The sequence below is a fragment of the Pempheris klunzingeri genome, chromosome 10, assembly GCF_042242105.1.
Source record: "Pempheris klunzingeri isolate RE-2024b chromosome 10, fPemKlu1.hap1, whole genome shotgun sequence".
In the NCBI taxonomy this organism is placed as follows: domain Eukaryota; kingdom Metazoa; phylum Chordata; class Actinopteri; order Acropomatiformes; family Pempheridae; genus Pempheris; species Pempheris klunzingeri.
This window is the reverse complement of record NC_092021.1, coordinates 24,831,899-24,848,675: the sequence shown is the minus strand read 5'-3', so window position 1 is coordinate 24,848,675 and position 16,777 is coordinate 24,831,899. Positions and strand designations below refer to the sequence as shown.

General features: G+C 41.9%; 1 protein-coding gene across 1 annotated transcript; it reads right to left on the bottom strand.

Moving 5' to 3' along the window:
* Positions 1-11,439: 11,439 nt before the first annotated feature.
* Positions 11,440-15,758, bottom strand: LOC139208775 (interleukin-1 receptor type 2). The gene is made up of 9 exons (XM_070838515.1): positions 15,657-15,758; positions 14,872-15,121; positions 14,383-14,557; positions 13,821-13,998; positions 13,233-13,322; positions 13,079-13,144; positions 12,827-12,962; positions 12,441-12,586; positions 11,440-11,585 (listed from the first exon to the last, which is right to left on the bottom strand). The coding sequence occupies exons 1-9, from the start codon at positions 15,739-15,741 to the stop codon at positions 11,440-11,442; spliced, it is 1,272 nt and encodes a 423-aa protein (XP_070694616.1). The 5' UTR covers positions 15,742-15,758.
* Positions 15,759-16,777: the final 1,019 nt, after the last annotated feature.

Here is a 16,777-nt window from a genome sequence, read left to right as displayed (position 1 = left end):
CAGGAGTCATTCTAGAAACTCCTGATAAAACGCTGCGTAACGATTGGGAGCTGGATCAAGGCCCAGCATTCCTCAGCACAGTCAACATTCCTACTCAGCTTTGCCTGGAAGTGCATGAATGACCACCGTGAGCCTTCAGGGTGTCCCACTGTGGGTTATATCGTAAAACTTTATTGTGATTATATTTTTAATAGATCTAGAGTATGAACTAGTGTGTGTGTGTTTGTCTTTGTGGATTTTTTTTTTTCTGCAGGTGTTTATGGGTATTTTTTTATATGACGAGTCTCCGGTCTGGATACATCCAGATGAAAGGGTGATTTTAGTGCCTGTAACAAAGCTGTTTTTCCACAAATAGGACATTTTCTGATGTCAACGTACGTCTGTATGTGTAGGTCAAAGCATATTTACACCTACAGACGCATCACTTTGGTAACTTGAGTAGGTAGGTGTGAAACAACTGGAAGGCAACGACACTGCTGAGTGTGTACATTTACTGGAAGGACAAAGGTGTCTTTTGAAATGCGTATACCTCTAAGAATATAGTAATGTTTCCACACTGCACAGTTTTTGATCAATACATGATTGGACTTGATTCAAGTGTTACATTTGGAAACAAGAAGAGTTTCTGTGGAGTAATAAGCTGTTTCAGCATGAAGGGAACTGAACGAACAAAAAGAAAATGAGGATCAGCAGTGTTCAAGTGAATATCAGTTTATTAAAATATTCAAAAAGTAGCATGTTGTGGCTTTAAAAGCAGCAGGCTAATTGCACTTGAGATCACAAATGTATTTTTGAGGCACATTAAGAACCTTAAAAGGGGAACATCGATTGTTTCAGGACAAACATTTCACCCTCTGACTCTGGATGTTGTGAAGGGATCCAGGAGTGCTTGGCAGCATACTTTTACTGTGGGACATGCCCAGGCAGAGAGGAGGAGGAGGGTGGGAGGAGCTCAGCTTGTTCAGCACGCTATGGTACTGACAGACGGGGAGGAACCGACTGAGTCACAGGAAAGAGGGAAACGTCTGGCAAGTGTCTTCCTTCACGAGCGGAGGCCTGGAGGCGTTGGTGGTGTCTGTGTGGCAGTGATTCAGCGTTGTTCCCTTCTTTTTACCAAGAGTCGGGTGACCACTAACAAATGTTCAGTTTATTTTTCCACACTTTGCAAAACGAATGTTTGCTACTTGTGGCTTGAAGCAGCTCGGTGCTTTACAGCACCTCGCCGTAGCTTCGCCCCCACATATTACTGGTAACTGACTCTGCACTCAGCTGCACGCAACAGCTAATGGAAACAAAACTTCCCAGTCACAGACGTTGCCCCTGTCGCGTTGATGGATCCAAATCTGCTTTTTTAACCTTGAGGCCAACATCAGGGACATTGCTACTTGAACATGAAGATTCAGACTGCACTTGTGCTGACAGCAGTTCAGTTTTTTAAGAGTTTACTTCTGTTATTGTAAGTAATCGAGGCCATGACAGCTCCTAACCCACGCTGGCTGGTTCCCGAGCTCAGAGCCCATGAAAGCGTGTCCCTCAGGGAAATGAAGGCCGGTCATGGACTCTCAAGATCACCATCATGTGAAAGTCCATCTTAGCAGGCTTCAAGTTACATAAACTACTCACTAAAAGTTAGGGATATTCGACTTTCAGGTGAAATATATGGAAAATGTAAAAAGTGAATGCTACAGTGATATTATATCATGAAAGTAGGACATTTAAGTAGAAGCATGCAATGGTAGTTTCTTAATTTTAAACAATTTATTGAAAGAAAATCTACCAACAGTGGTGGGTATACCACAACAAAACATGTTCAGTGTCTCAATAAATTGGGACGTGGCCAAAGGACGTCCACTCCTCTCCTTTCTGTGACTCTTCCAGTCTCTGTATCACTGTTCCAACCTCCTGATGACACTCTGTGACCCTCTAAGCTCAGTGAACACCTCCGTCTGAGGACTTCCTGTTTGAAGCCTCCAGTGTTGAGGTGCTGCTGATCAATTGTTAGGTGTCGTCTTGGTCTCATGATGTCAGAATGTGAACAGCAGGATGAGGAGGACTGTTTAAATACCAATTCTAACTGAAGCAGGAAATGTATTGGTGGATTCATGGATCAAACCTGTTGTGAATGTTGCTGTTAAGCTTCTTGTTAGAGAACAGCAGCTGGTGCAGAAAGTACTGAGACACTGAACAGTTGGACATGTGCATTCAAAGGTTTAGAGAAGGTCACATTAAGTTCACCTGGAAAGGTTAGAATGCATTTTAGCTTCATCCTGAAATTTCACCTGAAAGCTGAATATCCCTGACTTTTAGTGAGGAGTGTATGTGTGTGTGTGTGTGTGTGTGTGTGTGTGGCCAAAACACAGCAATTCAGACTGCCTGTCCATTCAAAGACAACAATGGTGGCTCCTGAAGAAGAAGAGCAAAGAAAGGCGCTGGTGTCTTCTCTCTGCTCCTGACGGGCTTCAGCACGCTCTGTAACCACGTTGGATGGTATGTTGATCTGATTGGTTGGAGCCTGTGTGAAACGCTGATACCATCTGCCAAGTATTTTTTGAACATCCCTCCCCCGCTACAAACAGTTCTTATGAGTGACCTCATGGATGGTTCTGTGCAACACACCATCTAGTGAGTCAGGTTGGTTTCAGGTGCAGATCACATGACCCAGGGAGGCGGCTTGAAGTGATAGATTCATGAGTGTGGAGGCTCAGTGCACAGAGATCATTTCACTCGCATTGCAGCATTTGCGTCACAAAGTAGTAAACCAGGATAAGCCAGCGCGTTCTGATTGGCTGATGCAGCTTCAACTTTTTGGCAGGACGACCTTGTTTTCTTGTTTGTTTATTTAGTTTGTTCTGCAGTCCACACGGTGTTCTCACTGAAATGAGGCGAGTCAATCCAAGCTGATGTGCTCACATGACATGACTTGTCTCTGTGAAGAATGAATGGGGCTTTTACCTCCAGACCCTCTTTGTGGCCTAGAAGCTTGCTTCCTGAGTCATTTGATTGTCTTTGCTCTGCCAGTCCATGCGCAAAGGTTTTAGACCTACATGTTTATGACTTTGCTTTAGATGCAGGCGGCTCCTTTCCATGACCTTCCCGGTAGTTTGTCACATGTAACATGTTGTAAACTGAAGTCTGAGGCAGAACAGAAACTGTTGGGAAATAACTGAACATATTTCTGCAATGTTTGATTTCACGACAACAAACTGACGGAAAGGAACAAGTGCCTGTTTACTCTTGTTTGTGTTCAGTGAAGTGGTCGCTGGATGTGTTGGCTTAAGCATGTGCTCAGTCGTGCGAACTTTGTCCATCTGTTTGTGGGACAGCGGTTGCAACACAGAGGGGAGAGTGGTCATGGTCCCAAGGCTGTGACAACATGAACATCTCCGGGACAGATAACTGCTTCATAAACAGCACTGAGTCAGTGTTTTTATAGTCAACCGCATGTTATGTTAAGTGTCACAGCAGATGGCGGCAATTTATTTCAACGTAAACTAGTACCTAAATGAGTAATGCTATAGCAGTGACTTTGGAAGGAACGATAGCAGTGATTTGGTTTTGAGCAGTGGCTGACTCCTCAGGTGAGTCATCATAAACATGCAGCAGAATGTACTTTCACCTGCTGCTCTTCTAAGTAGATCACACTGAACAACTAACAACATGAGCAAGAGGGGGGAAACAGTACAGGAAGCACAGATTTCATCTGCTCCACCGGGTCTCCACTGTACTACTAATCATTTAAGAGATTTATGGGAACATTCTGGGAACATTATCTGTTTATTATTAAAAAGTCTATTAATCTGTTTAATCTGACCAAAATGACGTCTGTAGATTGCTTGTTTTTTATTCCAATCAACCCACAATAAAAAAAACCCACAATATTCATTTATCCTCTAAAGACCCGGCGTACACATGCGTGGACATCACACTCTGGGTTATATTACCATAGTAGTTCATTCTGCTTAGCTGGGGCCGTATGGACATGTATGTGGGCAAAAGTGTTGATATTTCATATTGTTTTTTGCACCGTGATTTTCAAAACATGTTCAAAATCTGTTTTGTATGTGTTATAAATACATGCAAAAGCAGTCAGGAAAAAAACCTGCTATGTTCAGGGTGGAAATAAAGAGTTTTGCACAAAGGTGACTTTATTGTGTTTTCTGGACATTAAGACCGATTGTCCACATATGTGGACATAATGTTTCTCTAAAACTACACCATGTAAAAAGATGATGCTTAGGTTTTATACTTATCAGGGTCCAATAAGCCCAAATAGCAAGGAGAAATAAAAAATGCATATCAAACAAGAGCTCGGGTCTTAAGAGGTTAATATAATAACAATATTGATACGGCAACTAACAATTATTTTCATTTATTTTCTTGGATAGTTGATTCGTTGTTTTGTCAGTAATTGTGGGGAAATAAAGTGAAACATACAGTTTTCTGGGGCTCAAGGTTTTGTTGTGATGATTTAAGCACAAAACCCAAAGATGTTCAGTTTAGTGTCTCATATGATGAAGAACATTTTGGATGCTTGAATGAGGGAATGTTAACTATGGTTTCAGGTCTAAATTAAATAAAACAGAGACGAGCAACAAATCCTCACAGTGGAGAAGCTGGAACGAGGGAATGCAAATCATTTTAGCTTAATAAATTACTGATGAAGGAGAGATGAGAGTTTAGTGTAAAGCTGCTGCAGATACATCAGATACATTGGTCTCAAGTGGCTTTTTTCAAAACCAAGTTTGGACAAGTTTCTGAAAGTTTTCCAAAATCTAGTGCAGAAATTAGCGCTGAGATAAACTCGGCCAACAAAGATCATCTTAGTTCAGATGTCGGCTCTGTGAATGTAATCTCCTCGTGTTCCTAGAATGACAGAGAAGTGCTGAGTGAAGCAAAAGTCTGAAGGGGAAGAGGATGTGATCCCAGATGATGATGGAGAATTGAAACCCGGATCTTCGATGCATGTCCTCAGTACAACATGCGAAACCAGCAGCAGCGTGTCCAGATGACTGAGTCACCCTGTATGACAGCGCAGCAGTCTTACACCAGCTTACTAGGACTAAACGCTTTCATGTTATGTTGATCTGTTTTCTCTGTTAGTGCACACTAACTCTATTAACATCAGGTTTGGATTCTTGTGTTTGCTGAAAGGAAAGGATGCGAGGCATCAGGGGAACACTCCATCTGAGTCCGCCTCTAAAACAGTTTATTTTTAACCATGTCTGAGAAAATAGCTTTGAAACTAAAGACACAGCGGCAGCAGGCACAGGAAATACTGCAGATACAGCAATAAATACATAAATACCGCTCTGCTTGACTGTTTAGGGTCAAAACAACGTGGGAATATTCTAATGACGACGGAAACTCCAAATATGATGTTGGAAACTTCCTTCTGAGAGCGTTTTGTGTGATTAGTGCCATCTTTGAACCCAGATTGATGGAGAAGAAGTTAAGCCGTTTAGCCTGTAGGAGGTTATCAAACTGCATGATTCATTTAGTGCTAAAAAGGGAAAACGATGGGAGTCGCCTTTCTCACAGCAGAGCAGCAGAATGTGGTCAGCATGTGACATTTCACACAGAGGACGGTTCTGTTTTCAGTGAGAAGTGAAAGTAGTTTCTTGCATGTTTTCACTTTTTTGGTTTGGAGGTGAAGCGGCTGACAGGTTTATTCATCTCTGCTTTTTCTATTGTGGCAGTTTTTTTTTTAAATGTTTCTGCAGACTGTGGGTGCAGCAGCATGCGTTCACAGCATACAGTATCTGACCAATGAAACTCTTTCAACAAAGTGCACTGCACCAGGTAATGTAAGAAACATGCAGAGCAGGACATGCACAGTAAACAGAAGTGTTGGGAATTGATAAGATTGTGACACGGATGCTGTCATTGACACGGCACTCCTTTTCACTTAGGTTTTTTCTCAAAAAATCTTTTAAGCTAGTCTGCATGGCACTTGTGTGATTAGAACTATTTACCCTCAGTGGTGCTGATGTAACACCGATCTAACCTCCACTTCTCTGGCACTGAGACACTGGAGCTTAATATCGTTCTTGGGAAGCTGCAGATTTTATTCTGAACAAACTGAACATTTACTGCTAAACTTCACTCACATTTACAGTCACTTTCTCTGCCACGTGCAAAGAAAAGGAATTGATGAGCTGTGAAGCATATGATTCCAGTGGATCAGACAATTTGGAGCCCGTTTTCAGTTCTTATCTATGGTGAACAATGAATTAAATTAGGTCATCCTCATACTTGTATGGTGTTTGGGTTTGTGGACCAGATTTCATCTGTTTTTTATGTTCTTCATCAAAAGATAAATGATAAATGATAAAACATTTTTTCAAACTCAGACTCATCAATCTGAGCCGAGGCCAATGAGTCTGAGTTTGAAAAAATTATTTATCATATCATTTTGCTCTTGATAAAAACAAATGAAAACAGGTCCCACAGAGCCGAACATCATTAATAAAAACCACTAGTTTCACTTCCACGTTACCTTGGTGTAAAATGTGGTCACTTATTATGGACCACGCGTCTTCCCATAATAACCACTCCTTTTCTCTCAGTTTATAGTTTTTGATTTTCTTTAATGATCTTTACTTTTCCCGTCAACGCCGCTGATTTTAGGTGCATTTGTTTATTGGAAGAATTCGAGCATCAGTATTACTATCTATACAAATACCATAGGTGCCTCTATTATAGTGTGTCTCCTTTGTGGTTCTAATTACAGCACACTTCCCTCAAACATGCAATCGTGATCGATGCGTCCCCTGAAACCTGAGCAGCTCTCATAATTCCAACAAGCTCTGCGACAGATGGTTTTATTTGCATTCAGCGGCAGAGTTAAAATCACAAAAGTCAGAAATCGGGAAAGAAAACAAAAACTTCAGAGGAGCAAAAGTGAGCAGAATGCATTGACTCACCTCGGAGAAAGCTACACAGAGGCACCGAACAGACGGAGGGAGGACGAGAGAGTTTGCGCGACATAGAGGAGCTGCCGGAGGAAGCCTCACCTCTGACCCTCGTGTGCAGAGTGGAGTCTGGACCGTGCAGCTCAGCCAGTGAGTCAACATTTCTGTCCCACCTCCACTGGACGACAGCACAAACAGCACAGACAAAGAAAAGGAAGAGTGTGTTTGGAATGCACTCCTCAGCCTTCCTTTGCTTTCATCGCACCGTTAAACCATCAGCAAAACCTTCCCCTGACCAAAATAACTGAGCGTGACCTCGTCTCAGAGTTTTTTACTGTAACCTTAATGACAAACTGTGTGTCAACCATAATCAAAACAGTTTGACCCAAAGTGTAGCTGAAAAGGTTCAGTCATCAAAGTACAGTTGTCTGTATGTACAATCTCATGTACACACACAACACAATCACATCAAAGGCTTTTTGCAGGCTCACAGAAAATGTTTGCTTTTCATCCGCCTCAAAAATATATTGAAAATACACCACAAGGACTTCGACATCCGCTGAGTTATGTGAAAATGTGTTTTTAGCTAATTTAAGAATAATAAATTAGTTGTTGTTTTTTTTTTTTACAGTCCAGGAGAATGCAGGAGACTAAAATGGAGCATTGCATCTATCTGGGACAAGCTGTGGTTCCATAACCGCTGTGAAAGCACAGTGCGGCCTTGCAGGGGTGTAAAGCCAAACCTGGGCTTCCCCGCTGGAGAGAGGAATCCCCAGGAGACACGCATTCATTCAGCTATGACTCAGTCTCCATCAACCACGATCCCCGAGCAAATGTCACTTCGTCAAACGGGATGCACTGCATAAAACATGAACTAGATTCATAACCACATTGTGGTTATGCATGCCAGAGCACACACCCCAACCAGCAGGCGCTCTCCTCTGTTTTCAGGCATAAGTTAACTTGGCCTGCGATCAGTTCCTGACCCTGCAGTAAAGTCTTTAAGTGGAGGTTTTCACCGCCGTGGGTGCCGTGGAGCAGTGTTGTGATAATTGTGTTTGTATCTTCTAGTATGTGCACATGTACGTACACATGCATGCAGGCGGCTCGGTGCATTGATCCTGACTAACGGTTAATGGTTGTTCTGACTTACACAGCGACAACTTTAAGGAAAGAGGACTGCTAGCTGTCAATCAGGGATGTAAGTGATGTACATAATATGGGCGTCGGTAGCTCAGTCTACCAGTGGGGGGGGGGGCTCGGCTTGTGAACCGGAGCGTGACTGGACTAGTCGGTACAGAGTCTGGACCTGCAGCTGGAGAGCTGCCAGTTCACCTTCTGACACCAAACCTCTAACTGCTCAGTGATCCAGGTGTCACTGCCACAATCACTCGATCGATCCCCAAAGGGATGGATGAAATAATGCACTGAACATTACATGACGTTGTTGTTTGTCACAGAGTGCAGTGAGTCTTAGTGAGAAAAAAATATTAGCAGTATTGTAACTTTCTTTTTCTTTTCTAAAAAATACAAGGTGGATCAGAGGTTTTAGCAGGTAGACTGTGAGGTTATGAGCAAAGTTTTGTTACAAAAATATTTGGATACGTTTAAATAAAAGAAAGAAAAACAAAGCGGTCAAGAAAATGATTTAGTTACTGGGAAGTTATGTTATTGCACTTCTGAGTCAACAATCCTGTTCCTGACAGACATCTGAGTTTGAGTTACGTGCTGAAGCAGCTCTGGTGTTTGGTGACCAGCGGATCAGTCTGTGTCCCAAACATAATCCAGCTTGTTTGACTAAAGTATTGATCCTGAGAGGACAGAGTGCACGTGTGGACGTCCTGTAGCGACGTCACAGAGAGTAACGGTGATGTCAGAGATACAGAGTGTTAAAGTACCCCAGCTCTTATTTAATATAGACTCTAAAACAGAGAACTCACCAGCCTGATGTTATTCTAGTCCTCCCTTCCCCAGGTCACATGAAAATCCTGTTCACATCTTTCTGTCTGTCTTGTTTTTTTAAAACTTCAGCCTAAACCCAGACGTGTCTTCTCCAGTTCTGACTTCCTCTTTTGCGGAGACTCCGGAACATGTTGCAATTTCCTTTCCAGGATCTTTTGAAAGCCGGCTTGTGTCCTAATCTGTTGAGCAATAACTGGGAGGAGAGCAGCCGGGATCCTGCTGTTCTTATGATTCACAGTCACACAGCTCTTACACAGCACTGGGAGCGCTTGTTTTTTTATAAAGGCCAGAGTTGATTCATATGACTGGAATACCGATGTGCACCTACGTCTGCCAGATTAAACCTTTCCAGCACTTATTAATCCTTGTTAGCTAAGTGCACAGATGTCCAACACATCTGGTTTATATAATGCCGTCCTGGGAGGCTTCATTTAAAACACTCATGGTGAGACCTCTTGTGGCTGCACAGGCAACGTGAGATCTAAACACCTGGAAATGAACTGATCTACCAATAATAATGATGAGTAAATACATGATTACAAATATATGGGAACACCAATAACTCTGACTTGTTACATCCATACTAATGTAAGCTGTCGGTGCTTTAATCATGGAAAACTGCCTGTTTAAGTCTAATAATCTGGACTTTGCTTCATGAACTGTGTCTGGCTGAATGAATGGATCACAGTTTGTGCTGTGGTGTAAACTAGAACTTCTGTGTGAGTAATCATACGTGTTTCCGTTTCTGTGCAGGGTGGCGTGTTGGCTGTGGTTCCTGTGGTTCCTCCTGCTTCCTGTAACAGTCCAAAGACACGACAAGGTGAGGTAGTAGGTCCAAATGACATGTTTCACAGTCTGTTTGGTAGGTTAGAGGATGGATGGATGGGTGGACTGATGTGCTTCTGTGGGCTTATTGTGCTACACTGATGATGAAAGGTGGGAAATGACACTATAGAAAGTGGAGGGCTGCTTCTTTAACCCTGTTATGTCTGAGAGAAGACCAGGACATGACGGTGGCAGATCTGAGGGGCCCTGTGCAGTGAAAACCATGCATCTTCAAGTTCAGTCATTACATTCTAATATTCTCCTAATTCTTAGGACACACAAACCAGCGATCTGAACAATGCCTTGCCAGGACGCTAAAAACAAGGCTGTTTTTCTTAGTTCAAGGAGAACAGGGTTTCCACAGGAGAGAGAAGGTGTACTGTGTAGAACTAGCTCTCAGTATAACAAAGCACAGCCTCCATATGATATATAACACCATCAATCAGTCATCAAACACAGAGGAGGAGTCCCTCTTTATTCAAACACATACAGACACTTCTTTTCCAAAAACAAGAGAACCACCTCGTGTCGCTTTGTGACTCAGCTTACATCTTTATTTACATTTTAGTCTCCACATGACCTTTTTTTTTTGGTTCCTGCTCCTGTTTTATTGTTCTTATTTCTAGTGAACTTAAATAACAGGATACAGTTTGATCAGTTACTTTACACCAACTTATTGTTATATATTAAAACTACCAAAGTTGTTGAATATAAAATAATGTAATATAAAATAATCAAAGATAAGTTAAAAGGAAATGAGAGAAATGACTGTATGAGAGATAATATGCAAAACAGTTGTCAAGTAGCTACTATATATAGTTACAGTTTTATGTGTGAGGCCTTTTACTGAAGTCACCGTACATCGATTCAGCTGTGTTTCAGAGGTAAAATGTCTTAATAACCACACAAACAGATGCATTGTGAGATTTTAGATCAGCAGCACCATAGAATCCTTTTAATAGAGCAGTAATGAGACATCCAACAATATAAATGCTACATTCAGTCAAAAATACACAACAACAGAGTATTCTCTCACATTTATGATCACATTTGTCCTGTAAATGTGTAAAACCATCAAACACCTCTCTGTCGTACAAAATACATTCCTGAAAACTTCTAGTGCGTTTTGAACAATACACACATGCACTCAGCAGCCGTTTTATTGGCAACAACTTTCTACTTTTACTAAAATAATAATGTCCGACACTGCAAACTATCAATCAAAACTGAACATTAGTATTTTTGTGAAGGTGAATTGTTTCATTGGGTTGCATCAGGCGTTATTGTACCTAATAAAGTGGCCACTGGGTGTAGATGTTGTTCCATCTCTACACTTGTGGAGTGCTTGACTGACAAAAGACACTAATATAAAATAACTTCACACACGGTTGTCTGTCTTTATACATGCTGCCAGTGCCAGAAGCATTTACTGACTTTGACCATATGGTCGAACGTCTGCTGTTCTCATCCTGTATTACATTTAAGCAGGTAAGCTGTGTATGAAAGAAAACTTCTGCAATGGCTGCAACTGTGTAAATGAATCAGGTTTGTGTACTTGCCACATTAGCACGTACAATATCCTTGAAAAGTAAGAGCAAATCCTTGTGTGACTCTCGGTGGAGGACAAGATGGCGGACAGCACGTTAAAAACTCTGAATCCAAACGAGGTCGTGCCACATGCACTGCCAAATCCCTGATGAAGGTCTGTGTTTGTGGAGGGAGTGTGTGCACACCAGCAGAACTAGAAGGTGCTGTTCTGCCGAGCCAGAAAGTAATCCATTTTCTTTTTCCTCTTAGGTTTGAAGAGGACGTAGAGGAAGACAGAGACCACCGTCAGAAAGCAGGACGCGGCCACTATACCGACTACCAGCCACGTAAAAGTGGAGTCTGTGAAGGGAGAAAGAGGTAAATCAGTGTTAGGACACAGAGGCCACTGGTCTTCATCACTGCAGAGGATAATCCCAAAGTATTATATTAGTTATATATTAGTATGATACAGAATCATGTACAATAACCGTAAAGGTCATTCCCTTTCACTTTGTCTCCCGTTTTGCAGTTTGCACTTTGCACATATCATATTTAATTGTTAAAGTATTCTATTCTGTATAGTTTCACTTACTTTGCACACTTCACCTCACACACTGTGACACTTTTCACAAATCTGTACTTTTTGTTTTAAAAAAGGGACAGACTATTTAATTTAATTGCATTTTATTGTGTCTAAGTTTCTGTTCAATTTTGTATTTCAATATTTTGTATTGTTGTGATTTGACCTCTGTACAGCACTCTGGCACAACAATTTCCTCCGGGATAAATAAAGTCATTCTTATTCTTATTCTTATTCTTATTCTTATTCTTATTCTTAACACATACTAAGCACTGAGAAGAAGTCAGACTGGTTTAGAAACACAAGCAGAGACAATCAGACAGGTTTCAAATAAACCTTCACGCTGGCCAAACTTCTTTAGAAAAGAAATAATGACCCAAAACCATCCATTGTGAGCATCCATCACAGTTTAGCGGTGATACTACTGTCCACTGTGCATTAGGTTTAGAGCAACACACCAAATAAAATGTTTTAGAAAATCTGGCTGAACTGTTCCCATCGTCTGACCGCTCGTGTTTCTTCATGAAATTTACATCCTAAATGTCTGAGAAAGTGTCGACTTCCAGCGTGCTCAGTGTTTCAGTAGTGCACTCTCTGGTTTACACACTATACACACACACACACACACAACTCACCCTCCAGCTGAAGCTGTGTGACAACCTCTTGAGTCCCTCCTTGGTTTTTCGCCACACACTTAAGCTCCGTCTTTACGTCTTCGTCCGTCATCGTTACAACGATCAGCCTCAGCTCGGTGTGGCAGCCCTCGGACACCCTGGTCACCCTGGAGACATGGAGAGGCTTGTAAGGTTTAAGTGTAAAGGCATAGTTCGTGTTATTCAGTTAGTTTGGATCCGAACTGTCTTTAGTCAGTGTTTTGGTCTTTTGGGTTTGATGTGAGCAAACAGAAGAGAGAGAAGGGCTTCAGCTCCAATGGAGAGGCTGGATGACAACAATGTGAAGTGGTGAAACAGTGCAGTGCTGAGAGGAAATATCAATCAGAAAAAACTAATCAAACAGTTACCTCCTTCCTCCCTGCAGAGCCCGCTCATCCAGGTGTGATGACTCCACTGATTGGCCGTTGACCAGCCAGGTGACCACAGTGGAGTCAGCTGTTTCACATTCAGTGAGCACCCTGCAGAACAGCTCCAGTCCTGAACCTAAATGAAGTGACACCAGGCCTTTGTTGAGTCTTCTATCTGCTCATTAAAGCCTTTTTGCACACAACATAAGCACGAAGTTTGATCCATTAGGCCAAATGGTTTTTATCACTCACCATGCAGACCTTCAAATATGGTTCCATTCAGTGGGGAGACGATCACGGGGGGTCGAGTCGTTGGAGCTAGAACACATTTAATCAGGAGCGTTCATTTTGTTGTTTCAATTTCATTTGGAGTTAAAATCAATATATAAATATGTATAGAACTCACTGTGAACAGTGCTGCTGCTGATCAGGCCTGGGTTAGAGGTCACAGAGGGGTCAGGCACCGTGGGAGTGGGTGTGATGTCAGGGTCCAGACCTTCACACATACACACAGGTTGTAAATACTACTACTACTAATACTACTACTACTACTACTACTACTAATACTACTACTACTACTATCACTACTACTTCTACTCCTTGCCAGCTAACTGTTAAACGATGTTTCTAGGTGTGTTGCCCCTGTTTGTCCAGCAGAGGGCAGGACAGGACACGCCAAGTTAATGAACTTATACTATTATTATTACTAGTAGTGTTATGGTTACAGTAATATCATTTTTTAAATAACAAAAAAGAGTTTTTTTATTGAATAAATAAAAGTCCAGAGTTACGTTTGGTATTTTTATCATTAAATGTAGCAGGAATGAAATATGTGTGCACAGTCTGTGCAGGCTGGCTCCGGCTCTTATAATAAACATTATTGTTCAATAACGGTCAACCTTCCTTTATGTTAGTGTGAGTGCTGTTGATTAGTTTTTAAAATAAAACCTGCAGTAGAAGTGGTTTGGATAAGGTCTCAGATCAGATCACTCACCGTTCACACTGAGCACGATGGCTCTGCTGACTTTGTACAGCTGGTTGTTGATCAGCACTCTGAGCTGGCAGGTATAAACACCTGCATGGGCTCGCCTCACCGCAGGGAGCAGTAGGTTCCCTCTGTCCCGGCGGAAGGAGCCCCCTCTGCCCTGCTGCAGGGAGGTGGGGCTGGAGTCCTGTGAGGAGACGACATGCATCGTGAGCTGAGGGGGTCTAGCTGGGTTAGTGTGTGACAGACATCACAATATGTCACTACAGTAAAGCGATGGAATTCAAAATTTTACACACTCTCTGCAACACATTTCTGATTCTGGGCAGCATGATTATAATGCTGCAAAAACCTATATCCTTTATTAATCATTGATAAAACAAATTGCTTCATGAAATTTGAGTGCTTCTAGTTCAAAACACTGATTTCCAGCCAGTTTGTTCAAAAGGTGTAACAGAGTAAAGGGCAGAAAACGACTTTTAAAACGATTAATGTCTCAACAACTAGCAAATGAATGATTGAACTACTGGTGCTGATCAGCAGCCAGTGCACAGCGCATGTTTCCTCTCACCTTGTACCACTCTATCGGTCTGCCTGTGCTGTTGAAGTCACTTATAGAAGGACATCTGAATGTCAGCTCCTCTCCCACTGTGGCTGAGATGGGAAAGGACCATTTCTTCATGTCGACAGAACTGGACCCGTACACCTGCAGGGTGATGTTCCCGGTAACACAGTAGTTTTCATTTCTGGAGACAAAAGTGGGGGAAAAAAAGTATTAAATCAGGGGGCAGCAAGAAAGAGTCGAGCACAGAGGAGACATTTTTATACTACACAGCATCACAACGAGCATAAACACACATTCACATTTATGATTTGTGGCACATGTTTCCCTTAAAGCTTTAATTCTCTCTGCAGTGCATTAATATTTCAGAGGTTTCCAGAGAGATTACATTCATCAGCTGTGTGTTTGGGGGGAAAAACCTCCAAGTAACCGAAGAAATTGTCTTGTCTCTTTTTTAAGTCACTGTCACAGGTGTGGGAGATGTGTGGTGATGCCGACCTGTAAGTGCAGACAAACTCCCCCGAGTCCGACACCTGGGACGGGAGGAGCCACAGCTGTTTGTCGTGCTGCTGGACACGGCCCTCGCCATCGTAGGTCACGTTGTTCTTGGTGATGAAGAACTGGTCTGTTGGGGGGAAGATTTTGCGTACTTCAAGTGCTCTCATAAATATTGGGAAGGAGAGGATTATGGCCTCGCCCTCCAAGCTGGATATCTCCAGCTCTGACTCCACCAGGTAGCAGCCATCATCTGGGGAAACAAGAGTGTAGTTATTACGCTTAGAGCAACAGCTCGTTTTGCTATTACATTATTATACTGGTTAATTCTTTCAATACCAGCTGTTGACTAGACAGAGTCGTCTGGTATGAAAGAACTAGTCTCAAAAAGCAGCTACAGCCTGATGAGGTTAGAATAAATGTTTGTAGACATGATGTAGGTCTGCTTCACGGCATTCTTCACCTCCACCTCATCCATTGTTTCTTTACCAGGACATCACACAGTATTATTTTGCTCTTACAAAGACAGGCCATGTTTAAATACTCATCTGTCTTTCTTAAGAGTTGATTCTGATGAAGCACGGCTGGAAGAGTTCCCTTCCGCTTGCAGAAAATGAACCTCATTCAACATAGATCCAGATTACTGGTCAGAGAGTCAGACGAGCTGCAGCCAAACCTTTCACACTTAAAAAGCCTGATGCATCTGAATGTGACAAAAGCTGTGACGCTGCAAAAAGAAAAAAAAAAAAACTTCTCATGTGCAGCTACACAACACACTGCATGCTCACCTTTCATAGGCAGAGGAGGCTTCGTAGGTTTTCCATTAACGCATTCGATGACGACCACAGCAAGCATCAACACCAAGCTGATCATGATGTCGGTCTGCAGGGGCACAAAACCCTGAAATCAAAGATCCACCACTGGATTATGTACTGATGTCTAACTTGTGGCTCTCTGATTGATCAAGAGCAGTTCAGTTGCGTTCAGCTTTATGTTAAAAGTGTTGAATTTCACACAAACTGGAGTGTAAGAGAATAACAGAGTGACAACATCCCACTTTCCTCGACCGAATACGAAAGCCTGATGCACTTGAACTCTTTTGTAGGTTGTAAAACCGATGACATCACGAGTGTCGTCATCAAGAGCGCAGACACTCCCGCCGATCCTGAGCCCACGCTAGCAGCCAAATTTAACCACAAATGTGGACTGACGGCAGCGAGACGAGATGAGTCACAGTAAAGGGTTAAAGGTCCATTTAGCTTTGTATGCATTAGTAGAGGGTTATTAAATAAAAACATAGGCCTGTTTCAGAAAACGTGGAGAGCTTCATAGGTTAGAATAGTTGTCAGTATTAAAGACATTTCTGGTCATTTTAGTGATTGATAGTAAGGTTTCGTGCATCTATTTTGAAATATAAATGTGATTGTCTGCCTTCATTTACATGAAGATCAGGACATTTGATCTATATTTAATTTAAGAATAATTTCTGTTGTGTTTATTCGGTATGAACATTATCTAATAGAATCTAGTAAAGCCTGTTGTACCATATTTTAATGACTATTTTATATATATTTGTTTAATATATTCTATATTGTATTGGTAGAAATAAAATTATACATATTATATATAGAAAATAGTCTATTTTATTTCTCTTTTAGCCGAGTTTTGTCAGACAGGAAGGAAAAGAGTTAAATAATCATTTCCATAGAAACAAGCTTGTTTTCACTTCTGCTTCTGTATCCTTGTCTGCAATTAGAGAGATCAGCTGACAGCAGGCAGCACTTTCTCACACACACACACACACACACACACACACACATATACACACACACACACACACATACACACACACACGTGATAAATCGTTTCGGCGATTAAGTCTTTGGATCGGTGTGTCACAATGGCAATC